A 21,766-nucleotide genomic window follows, 5' to 3' on the forward strand; every position below is an offset into this window, starting at 1 on the left:
AACAACAAATGTCATCCTTCAACCCTCAAATGTTAAATTTTTGGATCACCGGTGGACATTTTTATATACATAAAAAAAAAATCTACTAAAAAAGAAAAGAAATTAATAGGCTTTTTACAAACTTACTCAAAATTGGCAGCACAGTATGAATGACTGAGTGAGTGTGTGTGTGTGTGTGTGTGTGTGTGTGTGTGTAAAACCGACAGAAATATTTAACCTCATAGGAAGATCGACATAAAGTTAAATGTTGGTTTGTCCCCGTCCTGAACGGGTGCGAAACAATTCAGCGCACACACGGTTCTCCCAGGTGCGACAGTATGAAGTATGACACCAATATACCGTACGTTAACTTTTACATCTACACTTCAATAAAAACAACCCTTCCAATGGTTTTTTTGGTCCAGAAACCTTGTACTTTATTCACCATTCAGTTAAATCAGCTTTTACGGGTAAAAGGGTCCATATTTGATCTTTACATGTACTTATTTTGCTTGTTAATGGTAAATTGGAAATGGACTTAAGTTATCTTTGAATGTTCTTTTTAAAGAAAAGAAAGAAAAAAAAAAGGTTATGCAAGATGTCAGAACGACTGCTACCACCTATGGCCAATTATCACCGGAGCATTCCACATACAAGAATCCTAACATGTACCTCAGTTAAAATAGCTCAGCCCAACCCTGAATTTGAACGCTTACCACACTTTGAAAAACAAAAAGCAGTCATTCAGCGTATGACGCAGTAGACATGCAGGCAGAGGGAGAGGAGGGACGGCGCCTCATCACAGGACCACTTCTCCCTATTACAAAGCATGTCTGATTTGAGATGAGTCCCTGCCTTGGACAATTTTAAAATCATCCATTTAGGTGAATAAAACACATTTAAAAAAAGAGGCCATCCTGCACCTCAGTCAAGATTGAGCCCCAATGAGCAAATGTTTTTGTCATAAACGGCCTGACATTTAAGCCAAGCACCGAAAAAAGGAATTCAAAATAAAGGGGGAAAATAAAGGGACAAAAAGAAGCAGAAATAAACAAATGCAACATTAAAAAAATATGGTGACGTTCTATCAACAGTCCACAAGCCACTCAGTAGACTCCTCCCGTTTGTTGCTGAAATACATCAATAGTGTCCTCATCCTCCATCTCCAGCTGCAACAAAAAGCACGGTTACACATTAGTTAAAGGCACAAGAGAAACGTACGGACAGTTTTCTCCGAATGCTCTTAATGAGCAAAGATTTGTAGAGATCCTTATATGATGGCAGCAACAGAAACGATGCTGCACAGAACACATCTTACAGGGCTACACAGCAGGTTTATAGAGGACATATAAGCAAGACAATCAAAGTGCTTCTGTTATATGACAAATATGTGTCACAACATATGATCGTATCAAACAGCGCTTTACTTTAAAGGTCACAAATCACAAACAAGTTTTAGAAGAGATCCCAAGGAGAGCAGCAAGCTCATTAGGAGCATATAACAAATTGATGTGCTTTTTTCTCAATGACTGGAGTATGGAGACAGCTCAGTACCATCAGGTGTGTTTAACATCGTCTAAACTGAAATGCAAATAAAATCACTTAAGCCACAGCTGCATGCTGAGGTCATTTTACGTCAAAAGGTCTGAAAGCTCCACGTTGAACATTATACTTTCCAATGCCAAACACAGTGCAAACAAAAACAACGGCTACAAGTTACCTTCAACTTTTACAACTTTCTGGCTGCGTCATTCAATGACAGCCCAAAAAGCTTCACTTTTTTGAGGACCAAAGTGAGCTTCGGGTGCACGACTTCTTGGTGAAGCAGACACACACGAAACTGAACAGCTTTTCACAGCCTGGTCTTCAGTAAGAAAAAAAAAAAGCACTCTGCAACAGTTATGCAAAAAAAAAAGTTAGAGATAAACTTGCGTGACAATTATTTTTATCAGAAGTAGAGCATGTCACAATTCGAGATGCAAGCCAGGCTCTAGATCCAGAGCTTAATCCGCTTTTGGAGGAGGCATGCAAGCTCAGGCCGCCTTCTGCCTTTTTTGTTTCTATATATATTTAGAATTGCTTTAATTAATATGCAGCATTGAAGCTGAAATCTTTACGTTCAACTACACCCTGTACTGCCAGCTCTTGAGACCCAATGAGGAAGTAAATGGTAATGCCTTTAGTACAATTCTGCACACCAATGCTTCCAGGTGAAAGCGTCAGTCTGCAGCATGCTGGATTGTGTTTCACCAACCTGTGCAGGCGTGTCTGTTTCATTAATTGGCTGTCCATCAAACCTAAACCGTATCTGACGAATCGACAATCCCTGCAAGATACAAAACAGACATCAGATGCAATACACGGAGAGATTCAGCATTTACTATAGAAACAAAAACAGTCGACACGTTTTTTGCAATGCCGGCTGAAAAGTCCATCTCTCCAGGGAATGGGCGCTTTACGTTTCAGCCTGCCAGGGTGAACTTGCCTGTCTTTCGCAGTATGCCTTCATTAGTTTGCTGAGCGGGGTATGCCTTTTGATTTTGAACTGAACCACCGATCCGTCCTGACCGGCTACCTTGAGGTTAATGTGGTCGTTCTCCGTCTTCACTCCTTCCTGCAACAAAAGCAGTCATCAGCACAAACGACACACCAGCCACCGAAACAGCTGCTGATCTAAACCCAGCCAAGGAGATTTACAGGGACAGCCCTGGAGGTAGGTGCAAAATTCTGCACCGCTTTCGGTTCCTGCATGGGCTAGCATAGCAAGCTAGTCCGTGTTCAGAGTGGCGCAGAGTGCAACAATGGCGCAAATAATACGGAAAAAACACGAACAATTAATTTCATCTGCTATTTCCCATACCGACATTAGCCAACAGTGTTTGCTAAACAGTAACTCGGTGTGAAGCAGGAGTGAATGTTGACTATGTAAAAGCGCCAAATACACCAAACTATGCGCCTAAAGCCCAAATATCCGCAAACCTTTGTTTTCGACTACCCGCTCAAACGGGGTGACTGTAGCCTGGAAGCAGGGCTAGCTTAGCACGACATGCTAACATTAAGTTCCAACAGATATCAGAAACGCTTAACGCCAACGATAACTAAAATGCTCGGCGGGGGAAGCCCACTACTGACCTTTGGCTTTTCTTCAGACATTCTGCTACTTTCTCGGGTATCTATTACTAACGAGGAGTAGAGGCTATAGGTGTTGAAGCGGGTTATCGGCTCCTCCGGCTCTTTCGTTTGGAGCAAGAGCGCGCACCGCCCGAAAATTTGAAATGTAATTCGACCAAAACGGTCACGTGCTGCTCTATTTGTCGGGGCCGCGGATACGTGAGCGCGTATGGAAACTTGCGCACTCCCGCGAGAAAAGAAAAAAAACTGTGCCAGAGTCGCTCAAGAGCTTCACACTTAACGTAACGGTTACGTTAAGAAATGATAATGAACTAAAACAGTGTCAACGCAAGTCATGAAAGATACCCAAAGTCAAAGCAGATATGTCACTAGTTAAAAAGAATAAAAAACATGGCCTCTCTTTTGTATGATAAGATATAAACTACTCTCTGAAAGATTCATTTAAGTTCATAATATAGGCCTACTGTAACACATTAGACCCCAAAAGGTTGTAAAGAACTGAAACATGCCTTATTTCCAGGATTAGGTGGCAGATTTAGGAAAGGTTTATTCTTATGAATACATTTAATTTACACTGTGTGTATATATGGTCAGAAATGTACTTCTAGCCAACTGTGGTTTGTGGTTTTTTTTTTTTAAATCAACAGCTAAGCTGATGATGTGGAAGCAGAGTGCAGATTTGGGAAAGTTCCGCCTTTGCAAAATAAGTAAGGATTAAAAGATTAAGTTAGTCTTGTTTGGTTTTTTTTTGTCTCCTAACATAAAGTCACACATGTAAAATCAAAAATGAAAAACAAAGAACAGTTTTCTGCATAGAATTTTCAAATTTAAGATTACGATCTGTTTTTATTGGCTGCACAGATATCTGATTTTCGGGGGGGATGGGGAGGTCAAATAAAATGTTATAAGAACCGTTTAAAAGGGAAAAAAGTGGAACTTTCAACATGACTGAAAGCAAAACAGTATTGCTAATGCAAAATTAAAGCAAACTTGCAAGTTAATAAAAAGAAACCCGGCAAGAATTTAATGGGCTTTGGACTTTGTTACATGTTACAGTACTGCATGTTGTGCAAAATACCACAGGAACATTTGCCTCTCGGTGGATCACAACATGTCTTCGCATGTTCTTCTTTACAACTAGTTTCCTTTAAGGATAGAAAACCATGTTAGCTCAACAATCACTTAAATTCAAATCAAGGAATTAAATGATTAATCTTTCATCTCTACAGAGAGCAGCATTTACACATAAAGTACAAACATTAGGTAATGAACGTGTTTTTCAAAATGTGGTAACACTCAAATCAATCCAGATCATCACAGTTTATCGTAAGATACTTTTGGACAGTATCCTGTTATTACTGGCATCAAAAGATCATCTTAAGAAATCACTGAGATTCTTCTTAGTGATCGTCCATACGGGCGTATGGATTATCCTTTGCCACACCTGGAAAGAACAATTGAGAAGAAACGGTAAGTAGGAATAAGAACTAGGAAAAAAGAGTTGTTTTGATAGCTGGATACTTTAAAATGTGGGTTAAAGAAAAAAAATTTTCCTGGCCTAACAGGTACACAGAATGCAACTTTTCTCCAGTAGATGGCAGTATATGATCAGCTTTATGTTTTTTTCCCTTTCTATTTCTTTACAAACTTCTTTTACATATTTTTTTTATTCCTTCTTCTACTCACATTTTATTCTTCTTGCTCTATCCACCAAATGAACTGATAGTTTTTCCATTTTTTTTTTTACTATTGGCGCACTGCATGAGTGAAAAAGACATAATAAACACATCCCTTTTTGATACATCAGATTTACATTTATTTGACTGCACATTAAACCTCACATTTAGGAGACGCGGTCTCACCGTATTTCTGTCTGATTTCATCGTGCCTCAGCTGCATCTCCGTTCTCCTGAGAAGAAGAAACAAAGGCAAGTTGTTAGAGAACGCTGACGGCACCCATGCCGATTGTGTGTGAATAATGAGTGAGGAATCAAGACAAAGTGTTGCTTTGATGTGTTCCTGGATCCGTGAAGTTCCAACTGACAAATTTAACTCAACAAAAGGGGCGTGTACTTTGAATACCTGAGTGTGTCTAAAATGTTAATCCAGGAGAAACAATACATGCTTAATAATCATCCAACATGCTGTTGAGTACAGTCAAAATTATACGGTGTAGGACACCACAAGACAGACATTCACCTCGTTTTCTGACGAGCCTTCCTCGCCCGAGTTTGTCGCGCCACCTGCGCATCTTCACTCTTGTTCCTACAAAAAAAAAAAAAAGGGTCACATATTTACATCAGCATTCATCACACATATGCTTTTGCTTTGCTTTTGCAAACTTTGCATTGCTTCCAGAGTAACCCACTAGGATCAAATGCAATATTTTTGCATCCCTTTCGGGTGTTTCATTTCTTTTCATGTCACATGATATGAGCGTGTCTTAAGATTACATCGTTAAAAGACTTTAATGATTGTTTTTTCTTTTTTTTTTGTTGGATAATAAAGCAAAGGCTAGATTTTTTACACTATAAGCTTTTCAGTGCTGTCAGGTTATTTAAAAACCATCAGGTTCAAAGATGGTACTTTCAAACCCTGCTCAGGTTTCAGAATGCTTTCTTAAAAGACACTTCAGGTCTCAAGATGGTCAAACATTTGGCTGAATCCAGACACAATAAGTTCAAATCTCCTCCACAATCTTCGGTATTATACGAGGCTCACGCATATAATCGACAGGCGGAGAAAGTTCTTTACAGAGCTAAACTCCAACAGTCCTTTGGAGATAGCGGTATCAGCCTACTCTTACAGAATAACAACCCATTGTGTCCCACTACTCCCTCCAAAGCGCCACCCACACCCCCCAACACCCCTCCTCCTCCTCCGTTAAACCATATTTCACCGTCAGCGCCTCTTGTGACTCAAAGCTTACCCGATTCTTTCACACTTGCAGCAGCAGAAGCAGCAGACAAGAACAGCAAGTATGATGATACCGGCCAGAACTGACATTGAGATGATCAATATCTGAAAATTAACTAGAAAACCAAGACAGAAAAACACACTTGATCAAAATCGCAAGTAGCCAGGATGCAAAAATCCTATCATCTCAATCAGAAAGAGATGGTTTGAATCCTGTTGGTTATTGTTCATCTGTGGCCAATTACCCAACTAACAAAAGACCCTTTGGAACATCTGGCATAGTAATTACCATGAATCTACATGACTGATTCTATTCATTAATCATTTGACCTTTTAAAATGTCCCATAACAAGTTCCTACATTTGTGGGTAATGTCTTCAAATAGACTTTTTTTTCTTCAACCCACAGCCCAAGCCTCTACAACAAAATAAAAAAAAAGACATAGGAGCACCAGACCAGTGACCAGAGAATTTTGGCATAATGTATGGATTGACATAACACTTTATTTAGAACAGTTACTTTTGCCCTATGCTCTCACCCCATTAAAGAAACCGCATGCACCGTACAGTATATCCAGATTTGGCATCGCTGATTATGTTTTACCAGTCTTACCCCAACAAACCCCCCATCGTGCATCATTCAGAGGACAAACACTGTTGGGGGGCAGGATGCTCTTCACCGGGTAGTCAATGCACTGTCTGGTGGGGATACACCACAAACACTGCAGAAAATAGAGGGCGAAAAAAAAAAACCCAAGAACTTTTTTTAGTTTGTTTTTAGATCCATGACAACACATCACTAGTTGGAAACGGTATATGGCTGAGTTGTGGGAAACTTACTGCGACATTCTGCAGGCATTCATCACAGCTGGTGTTGGACTTCAGAGAACAAGGAACTGAAACAGATGTGGAATGAAGAATTTAACATTACAACAAATTCCTAAATGTACCCAGCTATCACTGTCCTCTGAGTTTACAACGAGTGAGAAGACCCATGACAATAAGATTGGTTGGTTTATTTGGGGAATATGACCAATTTAAGAGGCTAAAAGGAGAAGCCCGAGTCGAGATTGATTATCTTTGCTTCTTTGGTTGCTGGTGATGTCATGTGACAACCTCCTGACCCGACTGTGACCGTTAGAAACAAAGCACAACAGCGCAGAAAACTTACCAGGAGCTGGAGAAGGAGTTGGTGTCTGCGCCTCTGCTGCGGAAATGAGAGCCCAGCACGAAAATAGAGCTAGAAAAGATGCGGGAGATGTGAAAAGCCCGGACATGGTGGTACGGGCGAGGACCCTCAACTGCGTGGAGAAAAGGTTTGAGTGGAGTCAAACCGAGGGCTGGACCTCGGGTTTACGCGGGGTGACGTCACGAACTCCTGACGCTGGTGTCATGGAACGGCTGCGGAGTGATACATCTCAGTGATGATAGTGTGGTAAAAGAGAAAACAAAAGCCTTCACACACGCAGCACTGAGCTGGTTTTCAGACCACTTCACTCCATTTTAAAAGCAAATATCAATAGTTGCCTGTTGTTTTCACCGCACTATGGACTTGAAAATGTTAGTCATTTGACATATTCTGATCAATAACCCTAAATATAATCAGCAGATAAATTAAGATGGACCATTTTCAGACTTCAGTTGTTTAAAATTCTCAAGTTACTCAGCAGAATGGATACACCCCACGTGCATCTTCATATATACTGCACTACTGTATAAAAGTGTTATACTTTATGACTTTATGACACAAATAAGGCCTTCACATGAGATGGGGAAACAAAGCAAATAAATCCTTTCATAATGAGTTAGATTTATTTTCTTTCCTTTTCTTAATATCGTCCAGAAAATAACCGAATAAAGAAATGTTGACAGACATTTAGAAGCACTGGTATTGGCTTAAAATCAAACATTTTTTTGTGGTAAAATAGAAAATACAATAAAAGATGAGATCACACCAAACAGCTTTTTGAAATACAATAATTTATTAAAGCATTTTTAAATTCTGATATAAAACATTTTCTGATTTTTTTTTTCTTCTTCTTCAAAACAATCGGGAAATCTCAGAAATACAGTCATCATCAGTGGCAAGATCAGTCTCTGGTGTGGCCGCCGGCAGCTGACCAGAGCACCAAGGTGACAATGATTGGAGAGCAATGGAAGACAGTGAAATAATGTGAGGTAAATACTAAGCTTGTTATGCTGAGATCATATTATCCTAATCAAGAGCTATACTGTAAATTGGGCAAAATATGCTCCTTTGTCTACATTTACGCTGACCTAACAGGGGAGAACCCCTCCTCTGGTCAGTGAGGCAATGACAGGAACTGAGCAACATGGTTGCTGAGGGCAACACACTTCTGGCTTTTTTTTGTTTGTTTTTCTGTTTCTAACAGTCACAGAAGATCAGAAACACGGCACAAAATGGAGATAATCAAGAGCAAATTATAGACAAATGGTCTATCGTTGACTCATGTAAATTTCTGCGTCCCTAAATGCCGCAAATAAGACAAAAACTAACAAGCCAGCATCTGCGCTTTTCAACCACACGCGTCTTTTCTCTGTTCTTATTCTCTTGATTGGATTGGCTTCTTTTAAAGGACCTGGCTGTTGACATTGGTAAAGGACAAAAAGACCACATACGTTCTTAAACATCCTTAAACCTACGTTTTGGCTAGTTTTAAAAGACATCCACTCAGCTCACACATACAATCAGCCCAACACAGAATGCTTCTTCTGGTATAGAAGCACAAATATTCGGACTGATTTTAATAATCAATACCTTGACATAAGAGTGTATAGATATTGTATCTCCAGTGATGCAATGGATTATCTGATCGAATTTCCTTACTTGCTGCATTTCATTAACTTAAGAAAAACGTTTTCTCTATTCGTGTTAGAGACGTGCTTCCACAGCACACATTGGAAAATAACCACACACCAGTTTATATTCAGCTCCCACAAGGCCACAATTTCTCTCCAAGTCGATGCAATGTTTAAATAAGGCAAGATAGGGGACCGTTTTTTCAGCAATAACCTGAGGGAATCTCCATTCAGGAGAACATTCATTACACTGAGCCTCAATCTTCTACAGACAAAAGGAAAAACACTTAAATAAAGGTGCCCACTCAGTCAGTGTGTTTTTGCCACGGCAACACATTCATATAGATTCTGGGATGCTGGGGAGAATTTTTTTTTTTTTTGAAACTTTGGAAATTTCGATGCAAACGGCTTTCAGAGTGCATAAGCTCTGTTAGCCTTCTCCTGACTTTGAAACAGAATCTTGTGAAGATACCTGAATTTCTTTTCAAGTTACATGTGGGAAAGGACCAGTGTACGTGTAGAGAGCAGGGGACATGTTTGGAGACTGCACAGAGGGAAGCAACACTTGGGAGATTTAACGATGCTCTGGATGGACATTGTGTATTTTTCAAAGTTTGTCTTTCTGAATAAACTTTGTCCGTGTTGCAATGCAGCTCAAGTCAAAACCGTCGACACACAATCTCAGCTGAAGTCATTTGTTCTTTTTCGCTTCTCCGTCTCCTCTCCACGCGAGTTATGGGCCAGGTTTATAGTCACCGAGCAGGCGTCGTTTCCTATCCAGTGAATCATCTGATCCAGTTGGTTCCGTAACTGGAAACAGACTTCACGCTGCAGCGCTTCTTCACGATCATGTTTATGTAGGCTTTCATGATCTTCGTGATCTCTCCGACCTACCAATGAACAGATCAGAAAATGGGGAACATTTTAGCAGAGTTAGCATGTATGAAAAATAAGGACCGACTGAACTGTTGGTTCTCTTTGAGAAAGAGTGTGAGCCCCCCCTCACGCTGCAAAACATTGTTTCCGGCAACAAATATTTAAAAGATTATAAGATAGGTCTACCTGTGGTGTCTCAAAGAACATTTCCCTCTCATCCACTGTGATCTTGTAAGTGCAGGGCTGTGGAGCACCAAAGAAGATGATGTGCTCATATGGGAAGGTCTCCAAAGGCTTTGGCTCTCCTCTCTTATAGACGGACACATTCTCAGCACTCACACTCAACCAGAGATCATGTGGGAATCCTCCCTCTTTGCACTGTAAAGACACAAACATGTGACTCTCATGGGCTGATTCTCAACTTGTAAACTAGATTGCACCAATTCATTTTATGACTGGGGTTGGGCAGTATGTTTTTGGTGTCACTTATATCATGTAGTCTGAGAGGAAACTTTCTGCTCTGTTCTCAGGCATAAGAAAATGTAACCCAAGACACTTTGGCCATTCTTTTCTGACCTGATCGGGTGAAGATCTAAATCAAAGTCCCATTGATAGCAGCCTGTTTTTAGTCTATATAGTGAAACATGACTGTTCCAGTATGTGGTATGATGAGAGGGGCCTCGGACAGTGACGGATTAAGGAAGCTCTATTGGTAGAGAGGTTCCCAGGGACACTTAAATATTTAGTGGTATAAGAATCCAGCCCCTGATAATTAGGAAAGAATTCCGCAAAATGACACAAAAACTTTTCCACATTTATGCGTCAATATGACAAAAAAAATCTGTACTGGCTATTAATAACATTCAAAAAGTGCAGCGAACCAAGTCAGTTTTCTCCTCACATTAAAGTAACTGCAGCGGGTTGCACACAGGAATGCAAGATCAAATATTGGTTAAAAAAAGGAGCCCATATGACCACTTCTGGTAACAATAAAACCAATTCCACGTCGTGATTAAAGCCTCAGCGAACATACCTCAACATCAAACAGTGTGGATCCGTATCCAGGCCACTCCTTGATGATGGTCATGTATTTGAGCATGGCCTGGTGCTGGTCTAGACCTTTGAGGCGGGACCACTTCTCCACAATGCTCGCCCGGGTGGCAGACATCTCTTCCTTTATCCACATCTCCAGCATCTGCTCCTCCTCCATACGCTGCTTCTTCATGGAGCCCGTCTTCAGCCCCCGGCGCAGCGTGCCATCCAGGAAGCTGGTTCTCCGACGCTCAAGAGTTTGGCCCGACCCTGAGGGCCCACCCACCTTGGTAAACTGCAGGATACGACTGCGCAAGCGGCCCACGGGGTAGACGTTCTCCAGGCTCCATGTGCCCCGGACTTTGTCTCCATACAGGAACTGCAGACGCAGAGAAGCGAGGTGCTGCAGGGTCTCTTCACGCGCAGGAAAGTGACCCCGGGTCAAACTCTCATGGGCCTGATGAGGAGCAAAAAATTAAAAAAAAAAAACAATCAACACCTGGAATACATGTAACAAAGACTCTATAAAATGGAGCGCAGTCATATAAACATACCTGCTCAAACATGAACGCAAACTCCACTCCTTCCTTAGGCATGCTTTCCACATCCAAGAAACAGTAGAGTTTGAAATACAGTTTCCATTGGCCTTCATCCCCCGCTTCCTCACTGCCAGCCAGTCTGGTGAGGAAAGCCATAAATCTGTCACTTACACATCTGTCTCTGTCTAATCTTATTACAGTATCTTCTTGTCAATATCACCTTCAGAACACAATTTTCTCTGTAACTCTTAGGATGTTGAAATCATAACTGAGATCGGGGAAAAAAAAGGGATTAAATAATTCATTATCTGGTGAAAAACAAAGTCCAACATACCTTTCAAATTTAGCCAGAACATCAGCCACGAGAACCCTGCTTTCCACAGCTTTGTCGACAGTATTGTTGTGTTCAAAGAGCGCAAACATGTTCCTGCTGTCCTCCATTGCCAGACCTCTGATCAGCTTTTCCACCACCTCAACAAAGAAAGGTTGAATTACAGCCACATGCTAAGTGTGTACTAATATGTTTTTTTTTGCTCTTGCCAGACCAAAAAATTTATCCATAAAAGATAAATAGCTTCTGTAGCAGTGACTGCAGCTCGCTTACCTCTCCAGCTGTGGTGTGAGAGTTAATGGAGATCTTGCAGGAGCCTCCCCCGTGGCAGTAGACTGTGGTGGTCATTTCCTGTCTGGTAAGCAGCGCCATGATTTCCTCTTGGGAAGGAACAAACTCCCTGGCTTTGGTCTTCTTAAGAGACTCCCCAATGAAATGGGCAAACATTTCAATTTCTGTTCCAGGGAAAAGCTCCTTAATTCTGAGAGAAACCCACAGACAGAACATACATTTCAGCCAACTGTTAGTCTTTCACCAGCGTAGATTTCTGTGATTCGCTTCGTCCAAACGTGTGCGTACCTTTTCAGGTGAAACTTGAGGTAGCGCAGGATGCCTCGGCTGGGCAGGAAGGTGCAGCTCATGCAGGTCAGGAGGTGCCAGTGAGCACGATTGGCAGGACTGTTAGGGTGCGGGACATGATTGGTTTGTTTGATCAGCTGACAGTAAACCTCATCCCTTAATGGCCTCAAGTCTTGACACGTCTGCAGGATTCCCTGGATGATTGGCACAGGGTCTGACACAGCCTCCATCTCCTGCAGCGAGTTGAAAATCTTCACAGCCTCATCCTGCAGGCTGGTATAACCCTTTTCCTTTTGCACTGGAAGAAATAGAGAGGGCAAGAATGAATAATCAAGATTGATACCTACTTTCCCCGTGTACTTATATCAAAGCCCTTTAGCATTTATTCGATCACACTCCACTACTTAATGAAGGACAATTAGAATAACATAAGTTGCAAATGGTTTTGTGTGGCCCTGTGATGGACTGGTGACCTGTCCAGGGTGTACCCGGCCTCTCGCCCAATGACAGCTGTGATAAAAGCCATTTGACGAAATATTAAGGTGCATTTGGTCAGACAGTGGAGGTAACCTGCACTTCTGTGAAGGCACCATTAATGCTGAACATATGCAGGCCTCCAAGCAACAATGTTTTCCAGGGAAGCCAATTTCAGACGCATTCTGCATACAGTACAACAGCATAACTCCATATGCCAGTACAGATATTAAATTAGATTGCCTGAAGTAGAAACCTGTCATGTAATGAAACATTTACTGCATTATTACACAAAAAACAAGATAAATGAGTTCTCTCACTTCCCGGAATTGGTTAAAGGTGACGAAACGCAGTGGTAAAAAGTATCTGTTCTTTAGCTGTGGACCATATTTTTTTATGAAAAACATTAATTTTTTTTATAGTCATTCTTTTTCAAATTAAATATAAGTTTTAAGTTTTCTTTTAAGGGATTTAGTTTCCCAATCTGGTATCACCAAACTGGGGCCACAGGGCAGAATACTCACAGTGAACATTGACGTCTCCATAAGGCAGAGGTAGAAGAGGGGAGTGCAAAGGATGCTGGGTGTATCGCAGGATGGGATTCCTATAGTACGTCTGCTCCACAGCCTCCACATTCAAACTGCTCTCCTGGACACATACAGAGGACTAGATTAGACTCTTTTTAAAAATTTTGCTAATCGTGTGTCTGGTAAGAAGATGTAACACAACACAGATGCACATTCTCACTGCAGCAAATCCAAGGAAATGTCTGAATGTACAGTGAGAGAATATAAGATACTGAAAGAAGAACACAGCACACAGTATATGTACCTCACTTTACTACACAGTGTGTCCCTGCCAAAGGTTTGCATGACTGAAAAGAATTCAGTTTACAATAAGCCCTTATGTTAGTGACATGTTCACATTTTATGAGACAATGATACACACAGCCAGAGAGTTTTAGCCTGATCACAACAAAAGGGACAAAATAAAAGGTTTAATACCTTGATATCCCTGATGAGTTGCTGTGTTGGTGTTTCAATGGGGACTTTGCTGTCTATTGCTCCCTGTATGGCGTTCGCCCACCGCATAGCTTCATTTAGCATTTTGGTGTAAAGCCGGTATGAGTGCTTTCGCCCGTGCACAATTATATTCCAGTAACCTGGGTGAAAAAAGGAAAGAAGACGACATAAATCCATAAATGAAAACTATACATACAAGGAATACTGCAAAATGTGACTTATCCACATCTCCAGACACGCAGGAACAACTCAATACGAGTGTGATTAATGTTAAACTGACCAGTGTCCTTGAAGATTTTCTCATCAGGCTGAACCACAGAGCAGAGGCTGTTGAGGACCAGTGTTCCCAGTTTAGTGGCGCTGCGCTCTGACGACTTGTAATAGTCGAGGGAGTTGGTTGTGAGAACAAACCAGCGCTTCTTCAGCTTCAGAGAAGTGCTCTTGGATCCCGACTTCATCTCTTTATGCAGCCAGCCTGTGGATAAAAAAAAAAAACATGTAATACTTCATTCCTAACAGAAAAAGATTATCCAAAGTCTGAATTGTTTTCCATATTTTTCATACAGCTTGTTGTACTACTATTTATTTTCAATATGTCTCTATGACATGTTGCTAAAACCCATGTAAGTATATAAATCAAGTCAATTTCACCTGTAAAGAGCTCAGAGTGTGTCTCAGCTGACTGACCTCTAACTAGAAACTCCTGGCCATCAACCCTGCTGTCTCCTTTTGACTTCTGCAGCAGGCCTATCCAGTGGTGCATCTCTTCAGGTGTGTCTGTATTGCAGTGGATCACTCGGTTGGCCGTAATGATCACAAAGGAGTTTGGTCTGGAAACAAAAAAAAACAAAACATCGTAGGTTGTTTTTTCCCCCTCTTTTCACACATACATCCTGTCAGACCAAAGAATTTAAGTATAAACCCATGTAACAATCACACAGCGATTAGGATTAATGGGCATTCCTCACCTGTCTGGGTTGTCCGATGCACAAACAGAATCAATCAAACCCACATCCAGTGTGCCCTGGACAGAGAAAGAGAAGGTGTGAGTAGCTGCCAAAGGGTTTAAGGACTAGTCAACATAACCAAGTTTGCCTGCAAAGAGTGTGAAGCATAAGTGAAAAGATACAGGCCAGAGATATTAAAGTCTGTACAGCCGAGATGAGCTGTAGATTCACATTCTTAAGGCTAAATTACTATAGAACCCAAAAACTGAATCAGATACATGTTTCTTCACTACGGCTGAAAAATGGAGCCGAGGCTGGGGCCAAGGCAGCAGAGAGGTACAACCGCACTAACCACTGCATTCTTTGGGTTGGCCTGTTCGTGGTGCATCTCCATGAGCTGCTCCGGGCTGGCGCTGTGGACCCGACTCAGCACATTGAACCAACCACTGCATGGGTCAGAGGGAGTTCAGAAAGTACAAGTCAGCAAACATGTAATTGAAAATTACACCGTGAACTTCCTCTGGCAACCACAAGGGGGAACTTCATTCCTACACATCACTTAATGTCAAACACTGCTTGTAGGACAGGGATATGTGGGTATAATGTACCTGGCATCCTCAGGGGACTCTGCATAGATGTGATAAGTCCTCTCCTCTGTTACGATGTTCAGTGCATTTTCTTTCTCGTGATTGTCCAATATCTCTCTGTATAAGGACCCAAAGTAAATCTATTATAAGTGGACAATTCCATTAAAAAGGAATTCAATTAAAACTAATCTGAAAGACCTAGAGCATCTTACTTGGCTGTACGGATATCAATGGTTCCTTTCAGCTTCTCTTCACTGTCGTTCTCAAAGTACATGAGTTTCGACTCGCGCAGAACGAACCAGCGCATCTTCCAGTTGCGTCGAGACAAAGTGGACATTCCTCCTCCTTTCTTGTAGAGCCAGCCGGATTTCAGGGAGTCCTGCTTCGCCCTGAACCACATGAAGGTCTCGTCTTTGAGCACGCACCAGCGGCGACGCCACGGGATCATCAGTCCGCCTGAGAGACCATTACAATACATACAATTTAAACACAAGAACTGCAATAGGGTATGCAGGACATTTCTAAAACAAATTGAACATACAAGCCGTGCTCAGCTGTGCATAAGTCACTCGCATGCCTGCTGGGCAGCGATTTACAGCTACTCACTCTTCATGTAAAGGTAGCCATGGAAGTATGGGGGCCCACTCCCATTCAGCAGATTCACTCTCCCATTAGAAACCTCCTCATCTGTGTCCACATAGCCGTCGTTATCCTCGTCACTATCAATGAACTTAAACAAACACGAAAGCACTATGAGGATCCTGCGCTGGAACGTTTTAGCAGCCGCTTTACATGTAGTGATAATGATAACAGGGAAAAAAAATCTGGTTCTTTTATAAGCAACTCCTGTAAGCAAACGCTATTTTGCAATATCGGTGCCCAAACTCCGCCTGACCTCATTGCCAATCATACTTAAAACTAGTCCATACACACCCACACAGACCGGCGCATGCCAACACATACACCATCCTTCTTTCCTGCTGACATTTTGCTGATCTGACAGTGTTTGGTGTGAGCTCTCTGCTCGACTTGCAGTATCCGTAGTCTGATGCTCATCAGCAAAGCCAAAACAAATAATTACAACACTGTTTCACTGTTATTCAGATGTGAGCTGGACATTGTGATGATGCATATTCTGACCGACTATGCAGTCCAGCACCATCTGTCTCGAGGTAATTGTGTGGGAGGCGCAATACACAGAGGAAATTAAGGTGTGCAAGTGTGTGTGAGAACAGTGGATAATTTGATTCTTCCATTTTATTCAGGTCAAACTCAGAAATAAAATCTTTCCAAGTTCATCTGTAATGCATTTTAAATTCTCAGTAAACGTAACCACATTTCTCAAAGGGTATTTGCTTCTTCTGACACAGTTTACTGACTCTGCTCCCACTGGACCTCAGATGTTGCAAACATTGAACCATTTGGATAGTTTTAGGATAAGAGAGTGCAACTTTGAACAGCTCAACGGAATTGCAAAGTAACTCTTAGCTTATGTCTCACCGAGTCTGAGCTGCCTCTGAAGGAGTCCAGGCTGTTTTGGGTGCAGGAGGATCTTCCCAGCACCTCGTCATCTGTGATATGGCCATCGTTAGTGCTAGCGCCCGAGCTCCCATGAGCCTCCTCAAACTCGTCCTGGTCATAGTCCGACTCTGCATCTGGTAGGTTTGTGTAGGATGGCTCTTCTTTCACAGGCTCAAAGTCTGATACTCTGCTGGTTCTCTGGCATGGCCGCCTTTCTCCATTAGTTACTACGGGATGAAGAGGCTGGCAAATTTGGGAGTCTGTTAGAGGCGGGGCATGACTGCGTCCATTGGGGGTAACTGAGGTGAGCTTTGCCGTTGCAGGAGAAGCAGCTGAGGATGGGGAGACCATTAGTCCCTCTGCAAAGGCAGGTGGAGGAGGGGGAACACTCTGGAATATTTCCGTGTCGAGAGGAACTGAAGCCGGGGGAGGGAAATCGGGTAAAGGGATGCACTCTTCATCAGCATGGAAACCCTCATCCACCTCCTCCTCAGCCAGAGGAGCTGTAGATTCTGTTGGGTCGTGGAGGTTCTCCTCACTGGACAGAGATGGCTCTAAACCACCAAAGTCCAGCAGCTCAAGGAACTCTGTAGCCACGCGGGAAGCCTCCTTCTCCAGTCTGTAGATCTCAGCATCCCTCATTTGGCGCAGCTCCTCATGGGAGACGTCCCCGAGGAGGGACACACCGTCTTCCTGCTGCTTCTGCAGACGCTCGATCTCCCTCTCGAGTCGCAGGATCTCCTCCATCTGACGAGTCTCCTCCTCAGAGGTGTGGCTGTTAGACAGAGTCTGGGACAGCTCCTTCTGTTGACCAAAGGAATTGCATAAATGAAAAGGGCTAAAGCTCACAGCTCACATTTGATCGTATGTGATTTACTTCTTTTAGACATGTGAAAGTGAAGTTACCTTTAGGCAAGCACCATTCACCAGTGAGTTCCTAAAGACAAAATAATTGATAAATTAGTCATGACATAAAGAAAGTCATGTGACCTGCCACAATTACCAAAATCCTACTATACCTTATTTTGTCCCCTTTGGCTGCCAATGTCTGCTCTTCCTCTCTCTCCTTAATCAGTCTCTGCTCCTCCTTCCTCACAAGTTCCTTTTCCTCCGTCCTCCTCTTCAGTTCATCATCTATCAATCTCTGTTTCTCCTCCTCTTCCTCCTTTTTTCTCCTCTCCTCCTCCTCCTGTTGCTTCCTCTCCTCCATCCTCCTCCTCCTCTCCTCCTCCTCTACTCGCCTCCTTTCTTCTTCTTCCTCTCTCTTCTTCCTCTCCTCCTCCTCCTCTCGTTTCTGCTTCTCGTCCTTGATCTGGCGATAGAGGGATCGGGCGAGCTGGCCTCTGCGATGTGTCTGTAGGATAATGGCGGCCGAGCGCAGGCGCAGGAAGACGCGTCTCCAAAAGTGAGCGCGGTAGTTCTTCTGGATGGTGACGACGCTGGAGAGAACCCTCTTATATCGTTTCCTGTTGAGGAAAAAGCAAACGTGCACACATTTGTTGTCCGAACATTCTGTGACACCATGAACATTCAAGTTGCACAGCTCTACGTGGGCTCCTCATTACGCCTGCTGGCATTCTCTGTTTAAACAAACACTCCGGTAGAAGGGTCTGTACATTGTGAACTGTGCGATGTTTAGAGTCTGATGAGCTTGTGCTGTTTCATTGCGGCGGTGTGGGCTGCTGTGTTTAGCCCTGTGACTAAGCTCCAACACCCACACACATGCTCCTGCCTTGAACACACACACATATAAACATGCACAAGCACAAACACACGTGATTTTCTTGGGACCACACACATTGCTCCGACGCTCTGACCCTTAGCCCGACCTAGTCTCCACAGTAATCACTGCATGGGCTTTGACTAGTCTCAGGACAGACTCCGAGCAGAGATAATGTTACATGTAATAATACAAAGGCTTTACTTGTGTCTTCAGGGAACTTCCCTGGGCTCTGCCTTCAGTATGAACAACTCAGAGAGGAAGGAAACCCACAACCTGAACGCTGTCATCAGGACCATTATAGTCTCCCAACAGAGCTTTTCAGAGGACGGTATGTAACATTATATATGGCCACATGCAGGTGGAGTACAGTTAGATTAAATGCCTATGGGGTGTCAGCATGTGCAGATGCTTAAACCACCATCGTGATGAATGTCCTGTCTGGGAAACGGAGCGGAGAGGCAAACAACGTGTTGCTCAGTCTGAGAAGACAAAATTTATTTAAAGAAAAAAATTCAGCCAGTAGAGTACTGCTGACAGAGTAGCAATAAATCAAAGTCTCTCAGATAATCATCTTTCTAACAGCACAGTAACAAACCCAGAATTCTAAGAAATTCTATTCTATAATTATAATCATAATTATAAATAGACCGATAATTGCACCGTTCTGAGCTCTTTTTTCCTTAAGCAAGTTATTTAAATGATGTAAATTCCTCCTTATTTAGTAGCAACAGGATAATGATGTAAGTGTAATAGGGATTCAGTAGATTGTATGGAGATATCTGCTGAGATTTATGTCAGACGTTTCTCTCCTCAGACCTTCAAAATTGAGTTTCACCCAAAAACATTCCAAGAACAGGATCTGAAGATTATGAATGAAGTAAGATCGGAATTTTTTTATTTTTGGGCTTCGGCTGAAGTCAGAGTTAATTATTCATCACAACTGTCTCAGACTTTACAGAAAACAAGAACTTTATGGTAAGTGTTACGCTGTTTTACAAGTCTTTCTGTATTACAAAGCATTGGCTTCCCGGCGAGAATTAAAAGGCTTTTGTGATTTGACTTCACAGTATGTAAAGACTGACACATGTGCAACTGAGCCCACATAACACACACATGCACATGCAGATAGAAAAATAAACAAATGTGCTAAGGCGTGCATGAATGCACATACCCCCACCCCAGGCAGTATACCTCTTCTACAAAACAAACATTGACAACTGTCACTGCCACTCAGCCATCCACCCCCTCCTCCACTTTCCCCCACTCACCTTGCCACATAGCTGAGGATGTGGGCGCGGATCACCATGCCAGCCCTGCGCCGCACCTCTTCCCTCTCTTTCTCCAGCCTTTGCTCCAGGGCCTCCTTCAAGAACACCTGCGGGACGAGCAGCGCCACGGCCGACAAGGAGTGACAGAGAGACACAGAGAGGGAGGTTGGGGAAGGGGGTGACAGACAGGATGGGTTAGTTCCTCCTCTTGGTAAGGCTGTAAAAGAGGGCCCACAGAGATGTGAAGGGCCCCTGTTGTCTGTTGGCAACACTCTTTGCCCACTGCAGAGGAAGCTGTGGTGCAGCCGAGGCTAGCAGGCTAGCTGCTCTCCCTGACTGCAGAGCAGAGCAGAGGGGAAAACTGGCACTGAGACTGCAGTGTTGCTGCTAATGCTGCAGAGCCTCATTGTGTTCAGGCGTCCTTCCTGAGCCTTTCCCTTCTGCTGCTACCGCTGCGTTGGTAGCTCAACTGACGTGCACAGGCAGAAAGGCACAGAGAGAGGGGAGGGGAGAGACAGGGAGAGGAGTGATGAAGGGATGAGGGGGAGGGATGGTGGCTGGTGTCCAGATAGAAAGCCACACCCCTCCTTGCTTTTATAAAGGAAGGAGAAAGAGTTGAGTTAACCCTTCCCTCGCTCCTGGAGACTTCTTTCAACACTCTGTCTGTAGGAGATTTGACGGCCCGCAACTCCTCCAAGACTAAAATGCCAGCAAGAGGTACAATAACATAAGAAAATATTTTGTTCGTTTGACAGCCAGAAATGTATGTAGTTATATAAGATACTGCAAAACTGGTTGCTGGCCTGGTGGATCAACAGCTCCAGTGCGGGGGAAGACCCTTTGAGAGGCTGAGTGTGTGTGTTTGTGTCCCAGATGTTCCACTAATCAAAGGATCCCACAGCTGCAGCCCTGCCTGCCTCTGTAAAGTCTGTGAGAGGAGGAAGCTTCCTCTTCGTCCACATCCTTCCCTCGTCTGTAAAACAAACGGCTCGCAAACGCACACACAATCCACAAAACATCTCCCAAGCCCTTAATTCGGGGCACACACTTCCCCTGAACAGCACATATATAATTACATGCAGATTGTTTCACCGAAAGGAAATGTAGTCGCTTTCTGAGTCTCAGCCCCCTTCCCACAACAACCCACACTACATCACCCCAAACCCAAAAATAATGTGCTGCCATCAGAAACACAAGCTCATGCACAGAGCGGCACATACTCGCTCCGTTTCTGGGTTTAGCTTTGAAAAATTAGCCCCTTTCTCCTCCTTCAGAGTACACACTGAGTCAGCCAAAGGTCGGAGTGCTGATCCTGGAGGCAGGTTTTCACCCAACCAGCAACTCCAGATATGTGTACATGTGTGAGAAATCTAATATACATTGGCATGTGCACATTAGTGGTTATGCACCACTTAAGTATTCAAAGGGAACCGGACATGTGGCTCACATTAAACATTTTTGCCATGATGTATATGTTAGCGTGCCATGTGTGCAGCTGACACTGTTCACAGCATGCCAGCCAAATGCATATTACAACAAAAGTGTCCAAAAGGGAACCAGCAAGTCTGAAAATTCTCAGCCACACAGGAACCACAACTAAGAGCAGGAAGGAACAGGAGGTCAAATGTGGATTTAGCTGATTTCAAAAGAACTCCATAAAACGCTTTATTTACATCGTCTACCTTGGCTACGTAGAATTTTTAAATGGAACAAAACAGGTTTATGCATCCAGACTGACCAAGTCATTAAGTTGGTTACGCGGTTTGTGGGAGATTGATGATTATCTGAGAAAAAGAGTAAGATGCGCATCACTTTAGAACAGATATATATTGTATTACTATTGTATCTTTGAGATGCGAGTCTCTTCTGACTCCTGCTCAGCTGCAGCATGTCATAACTGCAGTCTGCCTCTACACCACTCACTCTGAGTGTAGTTTGTTAAATGAAGGGCTTAGTGAGTGTCAAGAGGTCCACACTCTTCTAGCTACAATAAGGCTGCCTCAGGATTACTGTAAACTCCC

General features: G+C 43.0%; 2 protein-coding genes across 4 annotated transcripts in view; both read right to left on the reverse strand.

The window, feature by feature from the left end:
- Positions 1-790: 790 nt before the first annotated feature.
- On the reverse strand, positions 791-7,380 carry LOC140319494 (small ubiquitin-related modifier 3). 3 transcript variants are annotated; one of them, XR_011917961.1, is made up of 8 exons: positions 7,198-7,380; positions 6,867-6,922; positions 6,640-6,748; positions 6,041-6,143; positions 5,311-5,376; positions 4,974-5,020; positions 4,798-4,868; positions 4,109-4,555 (listed from the first exon to the last, which is right to left on the reverse strand). XR_011917961.1 is itself a non-coding variant. In XM_072397151.1 (7 exons), exons 1-7 carry the CDS (start codon positions 7,301-7,303, stop codon positions 4,512-4,514), a joined length of 531 nt encoding a protein of 176 aa, XP_072253252.1. In that variant the 5' UTR covers positions 7,304-7,380; the 3' UTR covers positions 4,109-4,511. The 3 variants fall into 3 exon arrangements, 2 of the variants coding, with proteins under 2 accessions (XP_072253253.1, XP_072253252.1); XM_072397151.1 differs by lacking the exon at positions 4,798-4,868; XM_072397152.1 differs by lacking the exons at positions 4,974-5,020; positions 5,311-5,376; positions 6,041-6,143; ... (1 more) ...; positions 6,867-6,922; positions 7,198-7,380 and adding exons at positions 791-1,148; positions 2,234-2,305; positions 2,465-2,593 and having other exon boundaries at positions 3,112-4,555.
- A 609-nt stretch (positions 7,381-7,989) lies between these two features.
- The window catches only part of myo10l3 (myosin X, like 3), a 54,676-nt gene continuing 40,899 nt past the window's right edge, over positions 7,990-21,766 (reverse strand). The window contains exons 22-41 of the mRNA XM_072397153.1: positions 19,746-19,852; positions 17,774-18,220; positions 17,661-17,691; positions 16,734-17,558; positions 15,840-15,963; positions 15,446-15,689; positions 15,255-15,350; positions 14,999-15,092; positions 14,668-14,723; positions 14,387-14,529; positions 13,980-14,174; positions 13,682-13,839; positions 13,202-13,325; positions 12,204-12,501; positions 11,898-12,105; positions 11,628-11,764; positions 11,309-11,432; positions 10,756-11,211; positions 9,909-10,100; positions 7,990-9,736 (exon numbers count right to left, since the gene is read on the reverse strand). Of these exons, the coding sequence (XP_072253254.1) occupies positions 9,632-9,736; positions 9,909-10,100; positions 10,756-11,211; positions 11,309-11,432; positions 11,628-11,764; positions 11,898-12,105; positions 12,204-12,501; positions 13,202-13,325; positions 13,682-13,839; positions 13,980-14,174; positions 14,387-14,529; positions 14,668-14,723; positions 14,999-15,092; positions 15,255-15,350; positions 15,446-15,689; positions 15,840-15,963; positions 16,734-17,558; positions 17,661-17,691; positions 17,774-18,220; positions 19,746-19,852 (4,164 nt within the window). The 3' untranslated portion in view covers positions 7,990-9,631. The remainder of the gene's footprint in view (positions 9,737-9,908; positions 10,101-10,755; positions 11,212-11,308; positions 11,433-11,627; positions 11,765-11,897; positions 12,106-12,203; positions 12,502-13,201; positions 13,326-13,681; positions 13,840-13,979; positions 14,175-14,386; positions 14,530-14,667; positions 14,724-14,998; positions 15,093-15,254; positions 15,351-15,445; positions 15,690-15,839; positions 15,964-16,733; positions 17,559-17,660; positions 17,692-17,773; positions 18,221-19,745; positions 19,853-21,766) is intronic.

This window comes from Leuresthes tenuis, unplaced genomic scaffold (assembly GCF_036924035.1).
Source record: "Leuresthes tenuis unplaced genomic scaffold, fLeuTen1.0.hap1 SCAF_12, whole genome shotgun sequence".
NCBI classification, from domain to species: Eukaryota; Metazoa; Chordata; class Actinopteri; order Atheriniformes; family Atherinopsidae; genus Leuresthes; species Leuresthes tenuis.

Bases quoted from the DNA above. Each gene is read 5' to 3' on its own strand.
- LOC140319494 (XM_072397151.1), bottom strand. From the start codon at position 7,303: ATGTCCGGGCTTTTCACATCTCCCGCATCTTTTCTAGCTCTATTTTCG. The intron at 6,923-7,197 runs GTAAGTTTTCTG...CATCTGTTTCAG, and splicing joins AACTCCTTCTCCAGCTCCTG to TTCCTTGTTCTCTGAAGTCC. The intron at 5,377-6,040 runs GTAAGCTTTGAG...TTTTTTTTGTAG, and splicing joins TGCAAGTGTGAAAGAATCGG to GAACAAGAGTGAAGATGCGC.